The sequence below is a fragment of the Coregonus clupeaformis genome, unplaced genomic scaffold, assembly GCF_020615455.1.
Source record: "Coregonus clupeaformis isolate EN_2021a unplaced genomic scaffold, ASM2061545v1 scaf1563, whole genome shotgun sequence".
In the NCBI taxonomy this organism is placed as follows: Eukaryota; Metazoa; Chordata; class Actinopteri; order Salmoniformes; family Salmonidae; genus Coregonus; species Coregonus clupeaformis.
The window spans coordinates 1-26,958 of record NW_025535017.1 but is presented as its reverse complement, the minus strand read 5'-3'; the positions used below and the strand labels follow the sequence as shown (position 1 = coordinate 26,958).

General features: G+C 46.0%; 1 protein-coding gene across 1 annotated transcript; it reads left to right on the top strand.

Moving 5' to 3' along the window:
- The first annotated feature begins 3,546 nt into the window (after nt 1-3,546).
- On the top strand, nt 3,547-24,709 carry LOC123487243 (RING finger protein 44-like). Its single transcript, XM_045218423.1, has 8 exons — nt 3,547-3,863; nt 4,532-4,766; nt 5,668-5,787; nt 15,029-15,202; nt 16,543-16,710; nt 18,827-18,938; nt 24,282-24,342; nt 24,430-24,709. The coding sequence occupies exons 1-8, from the start codon at nt 3,757-3,759 to the stop codon at nt 24,707-24,709; spliced, it is 1,257 nt and encodes a 418-aa protein (XP_045074358.1). The 5' UTR covers nt 3,547-3,756.
- The last annotated feature ends 2,249 nt before the right edge of the window (nt 24,710-26,958 follow it).

The window sequence follows — 26,958 nt, the reverse complement described above, 5'->3', positions numbered from 1 at the left end:
CAGTAAGGTACTAAATTGTTACCCAGAAATGAGTTGATATAAACTCGGCAAAAAAAAGAAACGTCCTCTCACTGTCAACAGCGTTTATTTTCAGCAAACTTAACTTGTGTAAATATTTGTATGAACATAAGATTCAACAACAGAGACATATAAACTGAACAAGTTCCACAGACATGTGACTAACAGAAATTGAATAATGTGTCTCTGAACAAAGGGGGGGTCAAAATCAAAAGTAACAGTCAGTATCTGGTGTGGCCACCAGCTGCATTAAATACTGCAGTGCATCTCCTCCTCATGGACTGCACCAGATTTGCTAGTTCTTGCTGTGAGATGTTACCCCACTCTTCCACCAAGGCACCTGCAAGTTCCCGGACATTTCTAGGGGGAATGGCCCTAGCCCTCACCCTCCGATCCAACAGGTCCCAGACGTGCTCAATGGGATTGAGATCCGGGCTCTTCGCTGGCCATGGCAGAACACTGACATTCCTGTCTTGCAGGAAATCACGCACAGAACGAGCAGTATGGCTGGTGGCATTGTCATGCTGGAGGGTCATGTCAGGATGAGCCTGCAGGAAGGGTACCACATGAGGGAGGAGGATGTCTTCCCGGTAACGCACAGCGTTGAGATTGCCTGCAATGACAACAAGCTCAGTCCGATGATGCTGTGACACACCGCCCCAGACCATGACGGACCCTCCACCTCCAAATCGCCAGTCCTGTCTGGTCCAGCGACGGTGGGTTTGTGCCCATAGGCGACGTTGTTGCCGGTGATGTCTGGTGAGGACCTGCCTTACAACAGGCCTACAAGCCCTCAGTCCAGCCTCTCTCAGCCTATTGCGGACAGTCTGAGCACTGATGGAGATTGTGCGTTCCTGGTGTAACTCGGGCAGTTGTTGTTGCCATCCTGTACCTGTCCCGCAGGTGTGATGTTCGGATGTACTGATCCTGTGCAGGTGTTGTTACACGTGGTCTGCCACTGCGAGGACGATCAGCTGTCCGTCCTGTAGCGCTGTCTTAGGCGTCTCACAGTACGGACATTTCAATTTATTGCCCTGGCCACATCTGCAGTCCTCATGCCTCCTTGCAGCATGCCTAAGGCACGTTCACGCAGATGAGCAGGGACCCTGGGCATCTTTCTTTTTGTGTTTTTCAGTCAGTAGAAAGGCCTCTTTAGTGTCCTAAGTTTTCATAACTGTGACCTATAATAATAATAATAATATGCCATTTAGCAGACGCTTTTATCCAAAGCGACTTACAGTCATGCGTGCATACATTTTTTTTTTGTGTATGGGTGGTCCCGGTGATCGAACCCACTACCTTGGCGTTACAAGCGCCGTGCTCTACCAGCTGAGCTACAGAGGACCTTAATTGCCTACCGTCTGTAAGCTGTTAGTGTCTTAATGATCATTCCACAGTTGCATGTTCATTAATTGTTTATGGTTCATTGAACAAGCATGGGAAACAGTGTTTAAACCCTGTACAATAAAGATCTGTGAAGTTATTCTGATTTTTACGAAAGACAGGGTCCTTTTTTTGCTGAGTTTATTACAGTAAGATATATATATATTATATAACAGTAAGGTACTTAATTGTTACCCAGAAATGATTCTATATATATATATATATATATATATATATATATATATATATATATATATATATATATATATATATATATATATATATACACTACATGACGAAAAGTATGTGGACACCTGCTCATCGAACATCTCATTCCAAAATCATCGGCATTAATATGGAGTTGGTCCCCCCCCTTTGCTGCTATAACAGCCTCCACTCTTCTGAAAGGCTTTCCAGTAGATGTTGGAACATTGCTGCGGGGACTTGCTTCTATTCAGCCACAAGGACATGTTGGGCGATTAGGCCTGGCTCGCAGTCAGCATTCCAATTCATCCCAAAGGTGTTTGATGGGGTTGAGGTCAGGGCTCTGTGCAGGCCAGTCAAGTTCTTCCACACCGATCCCGACAAACCATTTCTGTATGGACCTCGCTTTGTGCACAGGGGCATTGTCATACTGAAACAGGAAGGAGCCTTCCCCAAACTGTTGCCACAAAGTTGGAAGCACAGAATCGTCTAGAATGTCGTTGTCTGCTGTAGCGTTAAGATTTCCCTTCACTGGAACTAAGGGGCCTATCCCGAACCATGAAAAACAGCCCCAGACCATTATTCCTCATCCACCTAACTTTACAGTTGGCACTATGCATTGGGGCAGGTAGCGTTCTCCTGGCATCGGCCAAACCCAGATTCGTCCGTCAGACTGCCAGGCAGAGAACACGTTTCCATTGCTCCAGAGTCCAATGGTGGCAAGCGTTACAATGCTTGGCATTGCGCATGGTGATCTTAGGCTTGTGTGCGGCTGCTCAGCCATGGAAACCCATTTAATGAAGCTCCCGACGAACAGTTCTTGTGCTGACACTGATTTTATACACCTGTCGGGTGTGGCTGAAATTGCCGAAAACCACTGTTTTGAAGGGGTGTCCACATACTTTTGTGTATATACAGTGTATTCGGAAAGTATTCAGACCCCTTCCCCTTTTCCACATTTTGTTACGCTACAGCTTTATTCTAAAATAGATTAAATAAATTAAAAGTCCTCATCAATCTACAAACAATACCCCATAATGACACAGCGAAAACAGGTTTTTAGACATTTTTAGCAAATGTATTAAAAATAAAAAACTGATGCCTTATTTACATAAGTATTCAGACCCTTTGCTATGAGACTCGAAATTGAGCTCGGGTGTATCCAGTTTCCATTGATCATCCTTGAGATGTTTCTACAACTTGATTGGAGTCCACCTGTGGTAAATTCAATTGATTGGACATGATTTGGAAAGGCACACACCTGTCTAAATAAGGTCCCACAGTTGACAGTGCATGTCAGAGCAAAAACCAAGCCATGAGGTTGAAGGAATTGTCCGTAGAGCTCCGAGACAGGATTGTGTCGAGGCACAGATCTGGGGAAGGGTACCAAAAAATGTCTGCAGCATTGAAGGTCCCCAAGAACACAGTGGTCTCCATCATTCTTAAATGGAAGAAGTTTGGAACCACCAAGACTCTTCCTAGAGCTGGCCGCCCGGCCAAACTGAGCAATCTGGGGAGAAGGTAACCAAGAACCCGATGGGCACTTTGACAGAGCTCCAGAGTTCCTCTGTGGAGATGGGAGAACCTTCCAGAAGGACAACCATCTCTGCAGCACTCCACCAATTAGGCCTTTTATGGAGAGACCTGAAAATAGCTGTGCAGCAACGCTCCCCATCCAACCTGACAGAGCTTAAGAGGATCTCCAAAGAAGAATGGGAGAAACTCCCCAAATACAGGTGTGCCAAGCTTGTAGCGTCATACACAAGAAGACTCAAGGCTGTAATTGCTGCCAAATGTGCTTCAACAAAGTGCTGAGTAAAGGGTCTGAATACTTATGTAAATGTGATATTTGAGTTTTAAACAGTTTTTGCTTTGTCATCATGGGGTATTGTGTGTAGATTGAGAAAAAAAAAAAATCAATCAATTTTAGAATAAGGCTGTAACGTAACAAAGTGGAAAAAGTCAAGGCGTCTGAATACTTTATATTCATACATTTCAAATCAACCTCAGTTTTGAATATCCAGGCTAGTTTGTGAGCGTGGTTAGGTAGCTAATGGTGTTTTTATTTTCAGGGTAAAGGCAGAGGTTAGAAGGCACAAGTGAAGGCCTCCTCTTCCAGAGTGTGACTCGTCGGTCCCCACGACGTCACCAATGCGACCATGGGAAATAGCAGTGACTAGGCGGCCACCAACAGCCCCCTTGAACCAGAGGAGGTTCCCAGGAGAGCCCTGTGACACCCAAGTGCACCTCAGGAGAAGGTGAATACTACTGCCTTAGTACACGGATGTGTTCCAAATGGCACCCTATTCAGCACACTACTATAGGCCCTGGTCAAAAGTAATGCACTATAAAGGAAAGAGGATGCCATTTGGGAAGCAGAGCCCTTTTGTTTTGAATCAACTGTCATCGTGGGATGATGGGCCATCCATCCTGAATAGTATGGTCTGGTCTGCTACATAGGGTTTAGTATTCAAGGACTAACTGGCCAGACAGCACTTCTTTCAATGTATTTGATACACTATTGTCCCAGTTTACATGAACTGAAGAAAAATGGTTGTGTAAATAATTATGACACTTGTCTAAGTATATCCTAAGCAGCTCATGTTAATTGTCCATGCGTGGTATCCTTGATGTTTCATGGTGTGCTTGATGTTCCAGCCCAAAAAATACAAAAAGGCGACCACCATGTCTTTTGGATTCTAGCTGTCGTTTGGGGGGGCTTTTTTCCCACTGACCTTCTCTAACCTGTGATGTTCATAAACATGTTTAATGTAATCTGAGTATACCCTAAACAGATCATTTCATACACTTTTTTTTAATGCATGGTATGCCTGATGTTTCATGGTATGCCTGATGTTTCATGGCGTGCCTGATGTTTCATGGTATGCCTGATGTTTCATGGCGTGCTTACGTGATGTTCCCGCAGCCCGCCAGTGAGACGACAGTGGGGGAGCCGAGACCGACCGGTAGCACTGCAGAACGCCCTGCTCCAGGATGAGAACTTCCACCGCCCTCTCTTCTCCCAGCAACGTCAGCAGGTTCCTTTAGATGAGGCCAGACAGTACAGCCACTCCAGTGCACCGCCACGCATGCTGCACCCTGCCGCACACCCCCCACCTCAGCATCAACAGACCCCCATCATGGTGGATCTACACGACCAGGTACACCGCTGTAGTAGTGGGGACACACAAAATAATGGGTACCCTATTCCCTTTGGGACCTGGTCCTTCCATTACTTTCACAGTGGATGTTGTAGTCTAGCAAATTGAAATTCACACTGTTTTAAGATCTGGGCCAGTTGTGGGTTATTTATGCAGTCTGTTAGGCTCTATGGGACCGTGAGCTCTAATGTACCGTGAGCTCTAATGTACGGTGAGCTCTAATGTACCGTGAGCTCTATGATACTGTGAGCTCTAATGTACCGTGAGCTCTAATGTACTGTGAGCTCTAATGTACCGTGAGCTCTATGATACTGTGAGCTCTAATGTACCATGAGCTCTAATGTACAGTGAGCTCTAATCTACCGTGAGCTCTAATGTACGGTGAGCTCTAATCTACCGTGAGCTCTATGATACTGTGAGCTCTAATGTACCGTGAGCTCTATGGTACTGTGAGCTCTATGGTACTGTGAGCTCTATGATACTGTGAGCTCTATGGTACTGTGAGCTCTAATGTACCGTGAGCTCTAATGTGCTGTGAGCTCTATTGTATAGTGAGCTCTAATGTACCGTGAGCTCTAATCGACCGTGAGCTCTATGATAATGTGAGCTCTAATGTACTGTGAGCTCTATGATACTGTGAGCTCTAATGTACCGTGAGTTCTATGGTACTGTGAGCTCTAATGTACCGTGAGCTCTAATGTACTGTGAGCTCTATGATACTGTGAGCTCTAATGTACCGTGAGCTCTATGATAACGTGAGCTTTGGAGAAAGAAAAATAGAACCTTTGTGTATATGATACATAGAACAGTCTTCAAAATGAGACATTGACTATATGTTGCATTTTGTCTTTTGAAGTTGTTTGGAAATTGACTAAATCACTGTTTTCTCTCTTGTACCAAGATGCATCAGGGATCCGTTCCAATCTCTTACACTGTTACCACGGTGACGACACACGGTTTCCCCATCCACACCGGGCAACCTCTCCCAGGGTGCAACAGTCAGCAGCTCCCAGCATGTTCGGTAATGTTCAGCGGACAGCTCTCTCTGCTCTGCTGCCTTCCTCCTCCTGTGAGTTTGAAAAGGAAGAGCTGGAATGTCAGTGACGTCCATGTTACCAACACATCATACCACTGTCAATACACTGCTACCAACACATCATACCACTGTCAATACACTGCTACCAACACATCATACCACTGTTAATACACTGCTACCAACACACCATACCACTGTTAATACACTGCTACCAACACATCATACCACTGTTAATACAATGCTACCAACACACCATACCACTGTCAATACACTGCTACCAACACACCATACCACTGTTAATACACTGCCACCAACACATCATACCACTGTCAATACACTGGTACCAACACACCATACCACTGTTAATACACTGCTACCAACACATCATACCACTGTTAATACACTGCCACCAACACATCATACCACTGTCAATACACTGCTACCAACACACCATACCACTGTTAATACACTGCTACCAACACATCATACCACTGTTAGTACACTGCTACCAACACATCATACCACTGTCAATACACTGCTACCAACACATCATACCACTGTTAATACACTGCTACCAACACACCATACCACTGTTAATACACTGTTACCAACACATCATACCACTGTCAATACACTGCTACCAACACACCATACCACTGTCAATACACTGGTACCAACACATCATACCACTGTTAATACACTGCCACCAACACATCATACCACTGTTAATACACTGCTACCAACACACCATACCACTGTCAATACACTGGTACCAACACATCATACCACTGTTAGTACACTGCTACCAACACACCATACCACTGTTAATACACTGCTACCAACACACCATACCACTGTCAATACACTGGTACCAACACATCATACCACTGTTAATACACTGCCACCAACACATCATACCACTGTTAATACACTGCTACCAACACACCATACCACTGTCAATACACTGCTACCAACACATCATACCACTGTTAATACACTGCTACCAACACACCATACCACTGTTAATACACTGTTACCAACACATCATACCACTGTTAGTACACTGCTACCAACACACCATACCACTGTTAATACACTGCTACCAACACATCATACCACTGTCAATACACTGCTACCAACACACCATACCACTGTCAATACACTGCTACCAACACACCATACCACTGTTAATACACTGCTACCAACACACCATACCACTGTCAATACACTGGTACCAACACACCATACCACTGTTAATACACTGCTACCAACACATCATACCACTGTCAATACACTGCTACCAACACACCATACCACTGTTAATACACTGCTACCAACACATCATACCACTGTCAATACACTGCTACCAACACATCATACCACTGTCAATACACTGCTACCAACACACCATACCACTGTTAATACACTGCTACCAACACATCATACCACTGTCAATACACTGTTACCAACACATCATACCACTGTTAATACACTGTTACCAACACATCATACCACTGTCAATACACTGCTACCAACACACCATACCACTGTTAATACACTGCTACCAACACATCATACCACTGTCAATACACTGCTACCAACACATCATACCACTGTCAATACACTGCTACCAACACACCATACCACTGTCAATACACTTCTGCAGCACACCATACCACTACCAACCAAGGGTTGGAACCGGTTCAGGGGGAACAGAACCAAAAACCGGAAAATAACAACATTATTTGAGGAACAGAACCCAAAACGAAAGTGATCTACACTGTTCCGGAACAGAACCGTTATTTTAAAAGCATGGGAACCGGTTAATAACGTTATTTTACGTTCCAGGCATATTGTTTTGGGGGGGGGGTTCCACAAAAATCACAACAAATGGCCAATGCAAAGCCCTCACTCTGTCACTTATTCCAGCGTCTGCCTGCCAGCTGGACATCTTTGCCAGTGGGTGTGTGTAGGTCACCTGCCCCTCCCCTCTTAAGCCTAGGTTACTGTAGCCTAGGTTACTGTAGCCTAGGTTACTGTAGCCTACTGACGACGTTACAAGTGTAATTCAGAAATTGGGGAGAGATGTATAATTAGAGAAGAATGGATTTACTTTTTCAATGCTAGTTAAGGATAGTATAGTTATCACGTTTCACATCGCACTTATTAACTACAAGAAGGTAAGACGTGTTTTAAATTGTAGTGCTGCTCTGCACACACAAGCTTGTTAGCTAGCTAGCGAACGTTTGCTCTGGTCCAACGTTAAACCAACTCGGAAGTTCAAAGGTCCTTCATGGAAGCCGGTGGTCCACCGTAGGTATAATTCTGTGGACCTAATTCAGATGATGCATGTGATAACAAGATGCCCAGCGCTTCAAGGCAAGCTTCCTCCTCTGTCGCTCTCTCCTCCAGTTGCATATCTCACCCTAGACTGGGACTGGCAGCACAGTGTGTATGTGTCTTTTCATTATGGTTAAACCATGCTTTTACGGCAAAATACAATTAGCTCTTAACGACTTTCCTATACAGCTGACCCGCTCCACAGCAAGCTGCTCTATCTTCACTGATTGGTGAAGTTATTTAATGTCGAGATACATTTTATATTTCAGAGGTTTCAAAAAGAACAGAAAGAAACGATCTAAACCAGTACTTTTATTTGGGTTCGAACCGGTTCAGAACTTTATTTTGCTGGTTGGAACAGTGGAACCGAACAAAAAAAAAAAAAAACGGTTATTTTCAGAACGAAACGATTGGAAAATAATTTCGGTTCCAACCCCTGCTACCAACACACCATACCACCACCAACACACCATACCAACACACCATACCACCACCAACACACCATACCACCACACCATACCACTACCAACACACCATACCACCACCAACACACCATACCAACACACCATACCACCACCAACACACCATACCACCACACCATACCACTACCAACACACCATACCACCACCAACACACCATACCACCACCAACACACCATACCACCACCAACACACCATACCACCACCAACACACCATACCACCACCAACACACCATACCACCACCAACACACCATACCACCACCAACACACCATACCACCACCAACACACCATACCACCACCAACACACCATACCACCACCAACACACCATACCACCACCAACACACCATACCACCACCAACACGCCATACCACTACCAACACACCATACCACCACCAACACGCCATACCACTACCAACACACCATACCACCACCAACACACCATACCACCACCAACACACCATACCACCACCAACACACCATACCACCACCAACACACCATACCACCACCAACACACCATACCACCACCAACACACCATACCACCACCAACACACCATACCACTACCAACACACCATACCACCACCAACACACCATACCACCACCAACACACCATACCACCACCAACACACCATACCACCACCAACACACCATACCACCACCAACACACCATACCACCACCAACACGCCATACCACCACCAACACACCATACCACCACCAACACACCATACCACCACCAACACACCATACCACCACCAACACACCATACCACTACCAACACACCATACCACCACCAACACACCATACCACCACCAACACACCATACCACCACCAACACACCATACCACCACCAACACACCATACCACCACCAACACACCATACCACCACCAACACGCCATACCACTACCAACACACCCATACCACCACCAACACACCATACCACCACCAACACGCCATACCACTACCAACACACCATCCACCACCAACACACCATACCACCACCAACACACCATACCACCACCAACACACCATACCACCACCAACACACCATACCACCACCAACACACCATACCACCACCAACACACCATACCACCACCAACACACCATACCACCACCAACACACCATACCACCACCAACACACCATACCACCACCAACACACCATACCACCACCAACACACCATACCACCACCAACACACCATACCACCACCAACACACCATACCACCACCAACACACCATACCACCACCAACACACCATACCACCACACATACCACCACCAACACACCATACCACCACCAACACACCATACCACCACCAACACACCCATACCACCACCAACACACCATACCACCACCAACACACCATACCACTACCAACACACCATACCACTACCAACACACCATACCACTACCAACACACCATACCACTACCAACACACCATACCACTACCAACACACCATACCACTACCAACACACCATACCACCACCAACACACCATACCACCACCAACACACCATACCACCACACCAACACACCATACCACTACCAACACACCATACCACTACCAACACACCATACCACTACCAACACACCATACCACCACAACACACCATACCACCCCCACCATACCAACACACCATACCACCACCAACACACCATACCACCACCAACACACCATACCACCACCAACACACCATACCACCACCAACACACCATACCACCACCAACACACCATACCACTACCAACACACCATACCACCACCAACACACCATACCACCACCAACACACCATACCACCACCAACACACCATACCACCACCAACACCCACACCATCACCACCACCAACACACCATACCAACACACCATACCACCACCAACACACCATACCACCACCAACACACCATACCACCACCAACACACCATACCACCACAACACACCATACCACTACCAACACACCATACCACCACCAACACACCATACCACTACCAACACACCATACCAACACACCATACCACTACCAACACACCATACCACCACCAACACACCATACCACTACCAACACACCAACCCACCAACCACTACCAACACACCATACCACCACCAACACACCATACCACCACCAACACACCATACCACTACCAACACACCATACCACCACCAACACACCATACCACCACCAACACACCATACCACCACCAACACACCATACCACCACCAACACACCATACTACCACAACACACCATACCACTACCAACACACCATACCACCACCAACACACCATACCACCACCAACACACCATACCACTACCAACACACCATACCACTACCAACACACCATACCACCACCAACACACCATACCACTACCAACACACCATACCACCACCAACACACCATACCACCACCAACACACCATACCACTACCAACACACCATACCACTACCAACACACCATACCAACACACCATACCACCACCACACCATACCACCACCAACACACCATACCACCACCAACACACCATACCACCACCAACACACCATACCACCACCAACACACCATACCACCACCAACACACCATACCACCACCAACACACCATACCACCACCAACACACCATACCACCACACACACCAACCAACACACCATACCACCACCAACACACCATACCACCACCAACACACCATACCACTACCAACACACCATACCACCACAACACACCATACCACCACCAACACACCATACCACCACCAACACACCATACCACTACCAACACACCATACCACTACCAACACACCATCCACACCACACACCATACCAAAACACACCATACCACTACCAACACACCATACCACCACCAACACACCATACCACCACCAACACACCATACCACCACCAACACACCATACCACTACCAACACACCATACCACCACCAACACACCATACCACCACCAACACACCATACCACCACCAACACACCATACCACCACCAACACACCATACCACCACCAACACACCATACCACTACCAACACACCATACCACCACCAACACACCATACCACCACCAACACACCATACCACTACCAACACACCATACCACTACCAACACACCATACCACCACCAACACACCATACCACTACCAACACACCATACCACTACCAACACACCATACCACCACCAACACACACATACCAACACACCAACCAACACACCATACCACCACCAACACACCATACCACCACCAACACACCATACCACTACCAACACACCATACCACCACCAACACACCATACCACCACCAACACACCATACCACCACCAACACACCATACCACCACCAACACACCATACCACCACCAACACACCATACCACCACCAACACACCATACCACCACCACACACCATACCACCACCAACACACCATACCACCACCAACACACCATACCACCACCAACACACCATACCACCACCAACACACCATACCACTACCAACACACCATACCACCACCAACACACCATACCACCACCAACACACCATACCACCACCAACACACCATACCACCACCAACACACCATACCACCAACAACCCACTACCAACACACCATACCACCACCAACACACCATACCACTACCAACACACCATACCACTACCAACACACCATACCACCACCAACACACCATACCACCACCAACACACCATACCACCACCAACACACCATACCACCACCAACACACCATACCACCACCAACACACCATACCACCACCAACACACCATACCACCACCAACACACCATACCACCACCAACACACCATACCACTACCAACACACCATACCACCACCAACACACCATACCACCACCAACACACCATACCACCACCAACACACCATACCACTACCAACACACCATACCACCACCAACACACCATACCACTACCAACAGACCATACCACCACCAACACACCATACCACCACCAACACACCATACCACCACCAACACACCATACCAACAGACCATACCACTACCAACACACCATACCACCACCAACACACCATACCACCACCAACACACCATACCACCACCAACACACCATACCACCACCAACACACCATACCACCACCAACACACCATACCAACACACCATACCACTACCAACACACCATACCACCACCAACACACCATACCACCACCAACACACCATACCACTACCAACACACCATACCACCACCAACACACCATACCACCACCAACACACCATACCACCACCAACACACCATACCACCACCAACACACCATACCACCACCAACACACCATACCACCACCAACACACCATCCACCACCAACACACCATACCACCACCAACACACCATACCACTACCAACACACCATACCACTACCAACACACCATACCACCACCAACACACCATACCACTACCAACACACCATACCACCACCAACACACCATACCACCACCAACACACCATACCACCACCAACACACCATACCACCACCAACACACCATACCACTACCAACACACCATACCACCACCAACACACCATACCACCAGCCAACACACCATACCACCACCAACACACCATACCACCACCAACACACCATACCACCACCAACACACCATACCACCACCAACACACCATACCACTACCAACACACCATACCACTACCAACACACCATACCACTACCAACACACCATACCAACACCAACACACCATACCACCACCAACACACCATACCACTACCAACACACCATACCACCACCAACACACCATACCACCACAACACACCATACCACCACCAACACACCATACCACCACCAACACACCATACCACCACCAACACACCATACCACTACCAACACACCATACCAACACACCATACCACCACCAACACACCATACCACCACCAACACACCATACCACCACCAACACACCATACCACCACCAACAGACCATACCACCACAACACACCATACCACCACACCATACCACCACCAACACACCATACCACCACCAACACACCATACCACCACCAACACACCATACCACCACCAACACACCACCACCAACACACCATACCACCACCAACACACCATACCACCACCAACACACCATACCACCACCAACACACCATACCACCACCAACACACCATACCACCACCAACACACCATACCACTACCAACACACCATACCACCACCAACACACCATACCACCACCAACACACCATACCACCACCAACACACCATACACCACCAACACACCATACCACCACCAACACACCATACCACCACCAACACACCATACCACTACCAACACACCATACCACCACCAACACACCATACCACACCAACACACCAACCAACACACCATACCACCACCAACACACCATACCACCACCAACACACCATACCACTACCAACACACCATACCACCACCAACACACCATACCACTACCAACACACCATACCACCACACCATACCACCACCAACACACCATACCACCACCAACACACCATACCACCACCAACACACCATACCACCACACCATACCACCACCAACACACCATACCACCACCAACACACCATACCACCACCAACACACCATACCACCAACACACCATACCACCACACCAACACACCATACCACCACCAACACACCACCACCAACACACCATACCACCACCAACACACCATACCACCACCAACACACCATACCACCACCAACACACCATACCACCACCAACACACCATACCACCACCAACACACCATACCACCACCACCATACCACCACCAACACACCATACCACCACCAACACACCATACCACCACCAACACACCATACCACCACCAACACACCATACCACCACCAACACACCATACCACCACCAACACACCATACCACCAACACACCATACCACCACCAACACACCATACCACCACCAACACACCACCACCAACACACCATACCACCACCAACACACCATACCACCACCAACACTGCTTCTTTCTTAAGCTGTTTAGCAGCACGATCTTTGCTAATACTTTTGACGTCATTGCATCTGTGCTTTGGACATATTCACTCCTGCTCATGTGTTTGTGTAGAGTAAGGATTGGCCGTATTTGGCTATTAATACCCATAGATCGCTTATAATCCATAGAATATTATTTCTTACTGCTTTGACGTATGTTGAATTGGTTTCTTGAGGACGGTCCTGCCAGTCTTGTTCTGTATGGTTAACCACAGTTTATTATTGTCATTTGTTATTAATAGTGTGTCTGTCTGTGTCTCTCTCTCTCTGCTCTCGCTCTCGCTCTCGCTCTCGCTCTCGCTCTCGCTCTCGCTCTCGCTCTCTCGCTCTCTCGCTCTCTCGCTCTCTTCTAGCTCATCCAAGCCTGTACAATGCAGCATTTGCCGGTGTCTTACCAAGCCTTCCCACCGCTGATCTCCAGGGAGCATTTTATACTGCACCCCAACCCCCCGGGGCCCCCCCACCAGCCTCCTCACCTTACTCCTCTCAGCCAGTTCCTCCATCTCCAGAGGCAGCACACACGCATGGTGAGTACCCTGTTGAGTCCCAAATGGAACCCTACATAGTGCACTACTGTCATGAGAATTTCTATCTCTAATTCAACCTAAGCTTGAATCATTACCAGAGGTTGTAAGGCTCTGGTTTTAATCATAAATGATTCAAGGTCCACAACCAGCAAGAATGATCTGTCTTTTTATTCATGGAGCTCTGGTGCCAAAACCCATACCCTCCTGTTTTATACCCCTTGACACACAAAGGCACTTTGCTCCGCCCACCTTTAGGAGGCTTTCTTAAACAGTTTCCCCCTTTCTCCTTCACCCTGGAATGTTTAGTCCCGCCCCCCCTCTGTTAGTGGGTTGCCACTACATTATAACTCTTAACACCGTTTACACATTTATACTGTATTTGGGGTGAAATCCTTTAGTCATTAAGCTTAAAATACAAATTAATCTATCAACTACCTTGACCAGGGCCCATAGGGTTCTGCTCAAAAGTAATAATCATTTATGACACTTTTTTTTTTATAGCGCTATTCATTACATTAAAAAAAAAAACCTCAAAGCGCTTTAAAGTAACAAAAAAAATACATGCAATTTAGAAAAAGCAACATCATGATGGACAGTCATTAGAAAGTTCATGGCTTGGAGTGGACATCCTGAGGGAGGTGGTCAAGCAGGGAGAGAAAGTCTGGAGGCAGGCAGGCAGGCAGCGCGGTCTCATCAAGGTGTCTCGCCGTCTCTGGCTTTTCCATAGTAGGAGCTCGGCCACTGCAGACCATGGACTCTGTAGTAGGTATCTAGCTAGCTACTCCTTCACTACTACCAACATAAAGTCACGTATTGCACTATGGAAGGCGGGGGGGGGGCAAATGTTTTGGCTGAAAGGCAACATCAAGATTTGTTTAAACCATTTGTTTAATCTATTTTAAATTCAGGCAACATCTGGGGAAAAGTCAAGGGGTGTGAACACTTTCTGAAGGCAGTGTAGGTCCATTACAATTTCTACTTTCTATCAAGAGTGTTTTTCAACCCCCAGTCTTTATTAATTGTACTTCAACCTCGCGCGGGCCGTAGTTTGCCTTATGTGGGGAACAGGGTGTCATTTGGGACGGAACCCTGTCCGTTACGAATAACATTTAGAAGTACGCCTCGTCATCTAAGACACATGCACAGTAGTTGATCCACATGAATAAAAAAATAATAAAAAAAGTGATGAGTCGCCTAGGATTTAAGTTAGAATGTATGAACCAAATACTTGTATTGCTTTCAGTGGTACTTTCTGAATGGACATTCTGTATAGTAGTTGATCCACTGACTGTTTAGTTCTCTCTCTCTCTCTCTCCCTCCCTCTCCCGTCGGTCGGCCAGCCTCTCCAGAGGGTAGAGAATGAGGTGGATCTCAGGGGGGACCAGCACCCATTAGGAACGTTCTCTTACCCTCCCTCGAACCACCACCACCCACCAGCGATGTCTCCCTCTGTCCCCCTCCAGTACCTCCCTCAGGAGCCTCTGCACCAGGAGATGCCCTTCTCAGTGGTAAGACTTTACCTCACATCTTCCCTTCTCAGTGGTAAGACTTCACATCATAGAGCTAGCTAGCTGAACCCGTATCTGATTGAAACTCCCATTCACCAGCAACTATCGTCATTACTCCTGTTACGGCCGGTATGTAATTACAAAAAAGTTAAATGCATAAATAAAAGTTACATGCAACCGAAAAAAGGCCTCTTCATTCAGCATCTCCAATGTGTTGAGCTGTTGTAGACTCACAACCTGTGCATGGCAGTAAGGTTAGTGCTATCCGGGATCCTTGGGACGTGAGGGATTTATACTGAACAAAAATATAAGTGCTGGTCCCATCTTTCATGAGCTGAAATAAAAGATCCCAGAAATGTTCCATATGCACAAAAAGCTTATCTCAAATGTTGTGCACAAATTTGTTTACATCCCTGTTAGTGAGCGTTTCTCCTTTGCCAAGATAATCCATCCACCTGACAGGTGTTGGCATATCAAGAAGCTGATTAAACAGCATGACCAGGAGGGGTGCTCATGAGTATTTCTGTCTGTAATAAAGCCCTTTTGTAGGGGAAAACTCATTCTGATTGGCTGGGCCTGGCTCCCAAGTGGGTGGGCCTATGCCCTCTAAGGCCCGCCCATAGCTGCGCCCCTGGCCAGTCATGTGAAATCCATAGATTAGGGCCTAATGAATTTATTTAAATTGACTGATATCCTTAAATGAACTGTAACTCAGTAAAATCTTTGAAATTATTGCATGTTGTGTTTTATATTTTTGTGCAGTACATTGGAGGTGCCGAATAGGATTTTTTTTCAGCCGCTTGGACATTTTTATTGAGACCTTTTTAAGGAAGTACATAGCGGTCGTGACTGCAGTTAATTACGATAGTGTATTTTTACCTTATTAAAAGGATAGTTCAGGATTTTGGCCATTAGGCCTTTTGTCTACTTCACCAGAGTCAGATGAACTTGTGGACACCATTTTTATGTCTCCATCCAGTATGAAGGAAGATAGAGGTAGATATTAGTGCTGAGCGATTAACCTGCTTTTAGTTTTTTTTTTTTTTTGGGGGGTTATTAAACAACTAATTGACGGACGTCGGTCCAATTACTTGAATTCCATTTAGTTTTTTTAGTTTTTATTGTGAGCCCAACGCGCCGTTTCTCTAGAGAGAAAATCAAATCATTCACGAGAGAAATCAAGTCGAACTATGGGAGTTGTAGTTTTCATTTAAACAAATAAATTATTTTGGACACCAGCCTTCCCGCTCCCATTATTAGGGCATAGACATGAGCATCTCCTCGTTGGTATACAGATCTCAGTCCGGATACACTTTTACGCCTGCTACGTTAGGTTAGATACACACAGACCGCAAGGACCGCATGAGAGAGGAAATGTGCACAACACGATGGTGAGAGGGACAGAGACAGTTCCTGAAAGTATATGCCTTATCTACTTTAAAGAACTAGTCAAATGATTTAGTCAGGCATTTCTGCAGCATACTTAGGGAGGGTAGCTAAATAGGATGACTAAAGACGGGACAGTACGGGGAGCACAGAGATGACATTAGATGGTCTGGCTGGCTGACTGCTACTGCCTGATCAGAGATGAGATGACGACTTTAAGGAATGAAAAATAATACATTCGTCAAATAAAAACGAGGTAATGTACACAACTGAAATATTGTATTATTTCATAGTAATTTCCTATTTTCCTATTGATGTCTACCCAATATGGACCTGACAGAGCCAATGGAATATTTTCAATGTTTTTGCAATTGAATGTTCACTGTTTTTTTTGGGTAAAACTTTAGCTAGCATCACTTCACACAGCAAGCATAGCATAGAGCTAGCTAACCCTTCCCAGTGGTAAGGCTTTAGCTAGCTCTATGCTATGCTTGCTGTGTGAAGTGATGCTAGCTAAAGCCTTACCACTGGGAAGGGTTAGCTAGCTCTATGCTATGCTTGCTGTGTGAAGTGATGCTAGCTAAAGCCTTACCACTGGGAAGGGTTCAGATTGTAGAACTAGCTAAAGCTACAGAACTAGCGTAATTCCCATTTAAATAATCAGTCACTTCCACAGGATATTTCACCCCCACCATGTTAACAGCTACGTCTCTCTCTGTCTCCTGTTCAGCCATACCCCCACATGCTGCCGCGCGCGTGCCATATGGCCACAGGTACCCAAGTTACAGCAGCCCCCACCTCCGCCTCCACCTACTACCCAGGCTTCCTCAGCCGGATTTCCCGTGAGAAAGAAATGAAATAAAGAACTAAATGATACAGGTACTTTACAAAGTGCTTTTCAATGTGACCCAAAGTCGCTTCAGGACCTAAAATCGTACAAGGTGAGGTGCTAACGTAACTGAACATACCCTCAATACATTGCCTTTTTCCACATCCTTATTTTAGTCTGGGTGATGTGTGACCGCTGTGTCTCTGTGGCAAGGCCGATGTCCTGTGCCTCCTACAGCGGTGGGGACTTAGCCATCAGTCTGGACCTGACGGAATGATGTGGAGATGGAGAACTATGAGGCGAGAGGACCAGGTCATCAATGACACTCTACCAAACACACTGTGCGTTTCTCTTGTGTGTTTCTCTGTGTGTTTCTCTGTGTGTTTCTCTGTGTGTTTCTTTCTGTGTCTGTGTGTTTTGTGTTTGTACTGCACATGTATTATATAATGGGGCTAGTTGTTTTGGTGTTTTACTGTATTTCCAGCATTATCCAACACTAGGTTTGCTGTAGGTAGAAAATACTAGGAAATTGACTTTAGCTAGAACACAATCCAATCAATGTGTGGTTGTGCGCGAGTGTTTGGTGGGGGGGGGGGGATCCCCTAGGCCAGGGGAGGCGGAGCTCTATGAATCTTAATGGGGAAAATACTATTAATTGGCACGGAATACTATTAATTGGCACGGAATACTATTAATTGGCACGGAATACTATTAATTGGCACGGAATACCACAATTGGCACGGAATACTATTAATTGGCACGGAATACTATTAACTGGCAGGGAATACTATTTTTGTAGATCAGGCTATTCTACACTTCACTTTGTTGCTTGATCCTCTCTGGCAGACTCGAAGTTGTAGTTAAAAAATCAATCAGGCATTGATTGATTGATTGATTGGATTTGGAGATCAGCTTGTAGTCAATTAAATACAATTTCCTTGGATTTTTCTAACTGCAGCAAAACCTAGTGGATAATGCTGGAAATTTATTCCGTCAATAAAAATGTAAATAAACCAAAAACAACTGGTCTTAACATATATTGGTAACTTCTCACCTCTTGTCCCTCAGGCATTACTGAACCTGAGCTGAGAGGCTAGGGAGAGGCGAAACCACGAGGAATCACTAAGGCGAGACATTGAGCAGCTTCCATCCTACAGGTTCAACTTGACAACCATCAATCTGAACAAACGCTTGTAAGATAAGCTTCTCCCTCTCTCTATCTATCTGGCTGGCTGGCTGGCTGGTTGGCTGGCTGGTGGCTGGCTGCTGGCTGGCTGGCAGGCTGGGCAGGCTGGCAGGCTAAGGCTGGCTGGCTGGCTGGCTGGCTGTCTGGGCGGCATACAGTATTTTGACTATACACCGTATTTTGCACTGACCGGGTTTGGGTTTTACTTTTAATTTGGCTATACCGGTATTTCAATATTTGGTTTGTGATTAAATGTGATCTGCATCTCCATGTTCGTGTAATGTCTGTTTTTTTTAGTTTACATTCTGTTTGCTACTGGAGTCAGTCTTCTTCTCCCTCTCCTTCTGGTGCATGCTGCTAACCACACTGGGCCCCGCCCATGTCACACGCCAAGCCCCACCCTGTCAACCAAGCCCCACCCCATGTTCACACCAAGCCCCGCCTGTCACACTAATGCTGCTAACTACAGCAAACCACAGAATTTACGCTTGCTGATCAGAATCGACTTTATAATCATTGGCTGCTGTACGGTGATAATTAAAAGTTAAGTCCAAAATCCCTTATCTCCTCCATGGCTAATTTAGGAAAGGGATGATTTTAACTAGCTAGCTAGCCACTGGAGGACAAAATCAACGAGATGCAACAATTCAAAGTTTTTTCCTTCACATAATTAGCGGCTTTGCTTGATGTAATTGGTCTGAAGACAAATCAAAACTTGCTTCCTTTTGGATATATTTTCCTTGACTTGGAAGAAAATGTATATACATTTTTTTCTTGCAAATTTCTGAGGAAGCTCTGGCTTCCTTGGCATCCATGAATACACACCACTGGTTATTTAAAAGCGTAAAGTCATCACGCTGACTCTAAATCGATTGTTTGAATTCGGATTTAATATTATTAATTTGATACCGCTGATTTTAGTCATACGCGCCTGTCCGCCGCAGGATTTATAACGCTGTTGTCGCTTCAAAGCCAAAAGACAATTCGGCGCATCTGTAAAGTCGCTGGCCACAAACTAATACACAGATTTGACAGTGCTAATACTCAAACGAAAAGCCAAAACTCCCTGTCACTTTTTAGAACAACCCGGGGAGAGATGATTCGCGAAATTATCCTGACAAAAAGTGTATCGCCCGATTTCAGGCAATACTAATAAACATTGTACCACAAGGAGATTAGTTGATAAATGGCTCTACAGTGAATTCGGAAATAGTAGACCCTTGATTTTGTCCTATTACAGCCTTATCTAAAAATTGACAATAACAGCACTAACAGTTGATCGGGGCAGCTCTAGCAGGGCAGAAATTTGATGAACTGACTGTCGCATTCCTATGACGGTGTACCACGCTGGAAAGTCACTGAGCTCTTTCAGTAAGGCTAATGTTTTGTCTAGGGGATTGCGTGTGGCTATGTGCCCGAGCAACGGGGCGTGTGGCTGAAATAGCTGAATCCATCTGACTTTGAAGGGGTGTCCACATACTTTTCTATATACAGTGTATTCGGAAAGCATTCAGACCCCCTTTTTTTCCAAATTTTGTTACGTTCAAAGCTTTATTCTAAAATAGATTAAATAAATTAAAATAAATCCTCATTAATCTAAACACAGCACCCCAGAATGACACACGAAAACAGGTTTTTAATAATTTTTGCAAATGTGATCATAAAATAAACAGATACCTTATTTAAGTATTCAGACCCTTTAATATGAGACTCGAAATTGAGCTCAGGTGCATCCTGCTTTCATTGATCATCCTTGATTGGAGTCCACCTGTGGAAATTCAATTGATTGGACATGATTTGGAAAGGCACACACCTGTCTATATAAAGTCCTAACAGGGGACAGTGGCATGTCAGAGCAAAAACCAAGCCATGAGGTCGAAGGAATTGTCCGTAGAGCTTCAAGACAGGGATTGATGTCGAGGCACAGATCTGGGGAAGCACCAAAAAATGTGGTCCGCAGCATTGAAGGTCCCTAAGAACAGCAGTGGCTCTCCATCATTCTTAAATGGAAGAAGCTTAGAACCACCAACACTTTTCTTAAGAGCTGGCTCGCCCGGCCAAAACTGAGCAATCGGGGAGAAGGGGCCTTGGTCAGGGAGGTAACCAAGAACCAGATGGTCACTAGGGACAGAGCTCCAGAGTTCCTCTGGGGAGATGGGAGAACTTTCCAGAAGAACAAACCATCCCTGCAGCACTCCAGCACCAATCAGGCCTTTTGAAGTTAGAGTGGCCAGATGGAAGCTACTCCTCAGTGAAAGGCACATTATCAGCCCGCTTGGAGATTGCCAAAAGGTGCACTAAGCGATTCTCAGACCATGAGAAACAATATTCTCTGGTCTAAAGAAACCAAGATTGAACTCTTTGGCCTGGAATGCAAGCTGCCACGCCTGGAAGAAACCTGGCACAATCCCTACGGTGAAGTATGAGGTGGGTGGCAGCATCATGCTTGGGTACTGGGAGACTAGTCAGGATCGAGGAAAGACAACGGAGCAAAGTACAGAGAGATCCTTGATGAAAACCTGCTCCAAGAGCACTCAGGGACCTCAGACTGGGGTGTGAAGGTTAACCTTCCAACAGGACAACGAACCTAAGCACACAGCCAAGACAACGCAGGGAGTGGCTTCGGGACAAGCCCACTGAATGTCCTTGAGCGGCTCCAGCCAGAGCCCGACTTGAACCCGATCTATACATCTCTGGAGAGACCAAAAATAGCTAAAGCAGCGACACTCCCCGATCCAACCTGACAGAGCTTGAGAGGATCTGCAGAGAAGAATGGGAGAAACTCCTCAAATACAGGCGTGCTGGAAGCTTGTAGCATCAAAATACCCAAGAAGACTCGGGGGGCTGTAACGCTGCCAAAGGTGCTTCAACAAAGTACTGATTAAAGGGTCTGAATACTTATGTAAATGTAATATTTCCGTGTTTTATTTTTTTTCTAAATTAGATAAAATGTCTTAACCTGTTATTTCAGCATATTGATTATGAATTTGGACATTTTAAAAACTGGTGTTTTAAGACACTGCCATATATAAATAATAAGCATGACAACAGGATAGCAGCAACAGTTTTAGGGAATATAAATGGTAGTTGTAGCAATTTTTTCTACACGGATTCTACATAATCAGGTAAATGACTAAATGAACAAAAACATTCTATGATTTTATTGATTTTGATATTAGTGAAATTGTGAAATGAGCTTGTCCGAGTCAGCACACGTAGCTAGGCTAATACAGCCTAATGCCAGTGATGGTGGGGTAGGGACTAGTGTAATACAGCCTAATGCTATGATGGTGTAGGACTAGCTATCTAATACAGCCTAATGCCAGTGATGGTGTAGGACTAGGTCAGCGTGTTGTTGGTGCAACGGTATTTCTAAATCCCAGAGAATGGGCGAAGCGTGAAATATGTTCGCTAGCTACATGAAAGTAAGAAAACAACATGTAATGTAACATCTAATTAGGTCCCCGGGAAAGACTAAACAACACTTTTTGGTTCCTACCCTGTCAATCATTCCTCCCTGGCTTATTCATTCGTTGTCATGTCAAACAACAACGTATTCAAGGTGCAGCCCACTATAATCCATGATTCCAAACCGCTCTTTCACCAAAGTTAACTAGGCTTAGAGTTTTAGCTACCATGCACGGGCGTGGGCACAGTGTGGACACGATAACAAAAGTGCAGGGAAATGTAGACATTTTGTGAAAATGGAAGTTGTATTGAACGAGGAATAAAACAATAGGAAACTTATGCTGCCACCCCGGGGTCACGAACTACTCATAGAAGCATATTTACAACTTGTATTATTCAAAAACATCAAATAATGTCATACTTCTGTAATGCTCAGGTCTGTCTTCCAGGTGTGTCGCGGTGCTTTAGTGACTTTGAGTGTAGGCAGCTACTGGAGAGTATTACCCTGCAACCACGAGTTCCACGCTAAGTGTGTCGACAAATGGTTAAAGGTGTAAGCTGATGTCATCCTGCCGTTAACTCTTAGAGTACATCACAAATGGCACCCTATTCCTACATAGTGCAATGCATTAGACAGAGCCCTTGGCTCCTAAGTAGTGTTCTATATAGGGCGTAGGGTGCCATTTGGGGACGGGTTCCCCACCTTAATGCGATGGAGCATGTGGGTTAACAACTCTTTTTGTTCCTCTGTCTTCCTCCCAGACCAATCGCACTTCTTGTCCACCCATGCCGGGCGGACGCTGCCAGAGGTGCACCGCGCGAGGTGGAGGAGCAGACACTCCAGGCTTTTGAGGTTTTTTGATTGGAAAGCAGCACAAAACTAAACCCACAGGGAGTCTGTCTGTCTTAGCGCCAGCTCCCAGCTCTGCTCGCGCTGCGGCCCTCCACCCACTCCTACCGTGGCGCCCAGCGGAGTCCACCACTACTCCTCCTGCTGTGTTGCGCCCACCCCCCACTACTCCTACTCCTGCCTGTGTCCTGCACCCCCCCCCGCCCCTACCCTGCCTGTGTCCTTCGCCCGCCACCACACCTACCTAAGCTTAGACTGCGGCCCCCACCACCACTCCTACCACCTACCTGCTTTGCGCCCTCCTCCCCCCACCATTCCTGCTCCACCTCAACAACAATAAGCAATCTAAGATTGTATGTTTGGAGCCCCCTCCTCGAATGTCGCCCTCTGCTGTTCTTCTACTGCTGCGCTTGATGAAAAGCTACAGCCTACTACAGCCTCATAGTCCTGTCTGCCTGTCTGTCTGCCTGTCTTGTCTGTCTGTCTGTCTGTCTGGGATATCCAATGATCCACTTCCGATCTGCCCTCTGCTCGCCTCAGTGTGGCAGATTCCCAAAGATGTGACTCTACCATATGTTGTTGTTGTTGTCCATGGCTTTTACGCTTACAAGGTTTTTTACTTTTTGTTATCTTGTGGGCTTTGGGTTAGTTCTTTGTGACAGATGGGAGTTGGAGCTGCTTGCATGGAGATGGTGATGACGGGGTGGGGGTAGTGTGTGTGAGGGCCTGGTGGAGCGGAGAGGGAGAGAGGCGCTGGGCACGTTGTTCAATCAGCAGACCAATAATAGGGAATACTTCAACACGGTTAAAATTGTAGGAGATTAGATCATTCTCGCTTTTCTGGCTTGGAGGAGAAGCCTGGCTGACTGACCATCATAGATGCATGTTTGTGTAGGCACTGATGGGCAAAGTGACTCTGTTAATAATGTATGTTTCGCACTAATGTGCTGATGATTTCAATAGTTCTATCTTTGGTCGCTTTTTCTTGTTCAATCTGCTATTGTGAAAGTAAGACTTGCTGTGGTTAAAATAAGCCTTGAGGTTATGGACTCATCTTGCACTGAGAATGATGGAAGTGATGCACCGTCACCGACCTGTCGGATATATATTCCCTCCTCCCTGCCCTGGTTACTTCCACACTGTGATACACAACTGACTGGATGGAGGAAGAGGAGAGAGCTGTGGAGTTTACCTTGTTGTTCTGGTGAAGGGGAGGGTCCTCTGGAGAGAGGAGAGGAGAGGAGGGAGGGACAAAGCACTGCCTTCTCTGTGAAGCCATCTGCCCTTTCTGCAAAATGACCACATCCATCCCTCCTCGCCAGCCTTGGCCCTCTGGAAAACCAGTGCCGGCTGGATCCCAGTGCTGAGGTTTGCATAGGACTGCTGATTCAGACTAGCAATATTTTAACTAAGCTTCACATTTTAAAGGAAGTAACAACACGCAAAACCAACAAAAACAAGGAATGTTGTCTCTGCCCAGAGAGAGAGAGGGGGGAGAGAGAGGGGGAGCCTTGTCTCTACCCAGAGAGGGAGGTGAGGTGTGTGTCTACAAAATGCAGAGGGGGACAGGGAGGGGCTTTCATCACCCCAGCATCACCTACACTGACTGACTGCTGCTGTGGAGCCTGCTGCAGAAAGCAATATGTGCAATGACTGATTGTTTTAAAGGGACATTTGTCTTCCTTTTTTTTGAAGAACCAGGCTTTTTATCTGTTTGTGAGCCAAATATTCAATATTATATATACTCTATCAAGATTTCAGATCTGCCTTCTCAAGACCTTGACAAGCACAAACCTACTATTATTACTAATCTTTAAAAAGAAAAAAAAATCCCTTTGTCATTTCCACTTCTGTTTTAAGAGTTTTTAGTTTTAAATGGTTTTATTTATTGGTTTTAGCTATTTTGAGAAAACGTGTTGAAGGACAAGGTCAGAGAACAATAACATGGAAGTGTATGGCCAACGGGTATGTGTTCTATTCTAATGGTAACTTAACTATTGTGGTTTTTTAGGCTGCATAATTCAATGTGGTGTTGTAAAGATGAAGTGTTGTATGCTGTGCTAGCTTCAGTGTGAAAGCTTCTCGATAATCATTTTGTTTTCAAAGACAAAGAATGTTAACTCCCTGTCTCAAACATCTCTGGTGACGTGACAGACAGACGCTCTGGCGTTGTCCCAGCTGAGCTGACCGCACTTTCACAGTGATGATCAGACAGGAAGGGGTTTGAGACAAAGATGGAGGGAGGGAGGGTGTTGGTAGAATGATACGCCTGACATCTATAGTGTGTGTCCTAAATGGTACCCTATGTAGTACTACTTTCACCGGCCTATAGGGCTAGTGCACTGTGTTAGGAATAGGTGCCATTTGGGACTCGATACTCACTCTGCTCAGACTTCCAAACGGAATGTCGTTGGGGTGTTAGGAAAATAAATCAATGTTACTCCGGGTGTCTTTTTGTGGCAAGTAGTGTTGTAGGGGGATTCTTTCTATTCCCAACTACAATAAGCACTGCTAGGCAGATGTAACTTTTAGGATGGACACTTGCTTTAAAGGGACCTTTGCCATGTGTTCTATAGAGTCTTCTGTGAT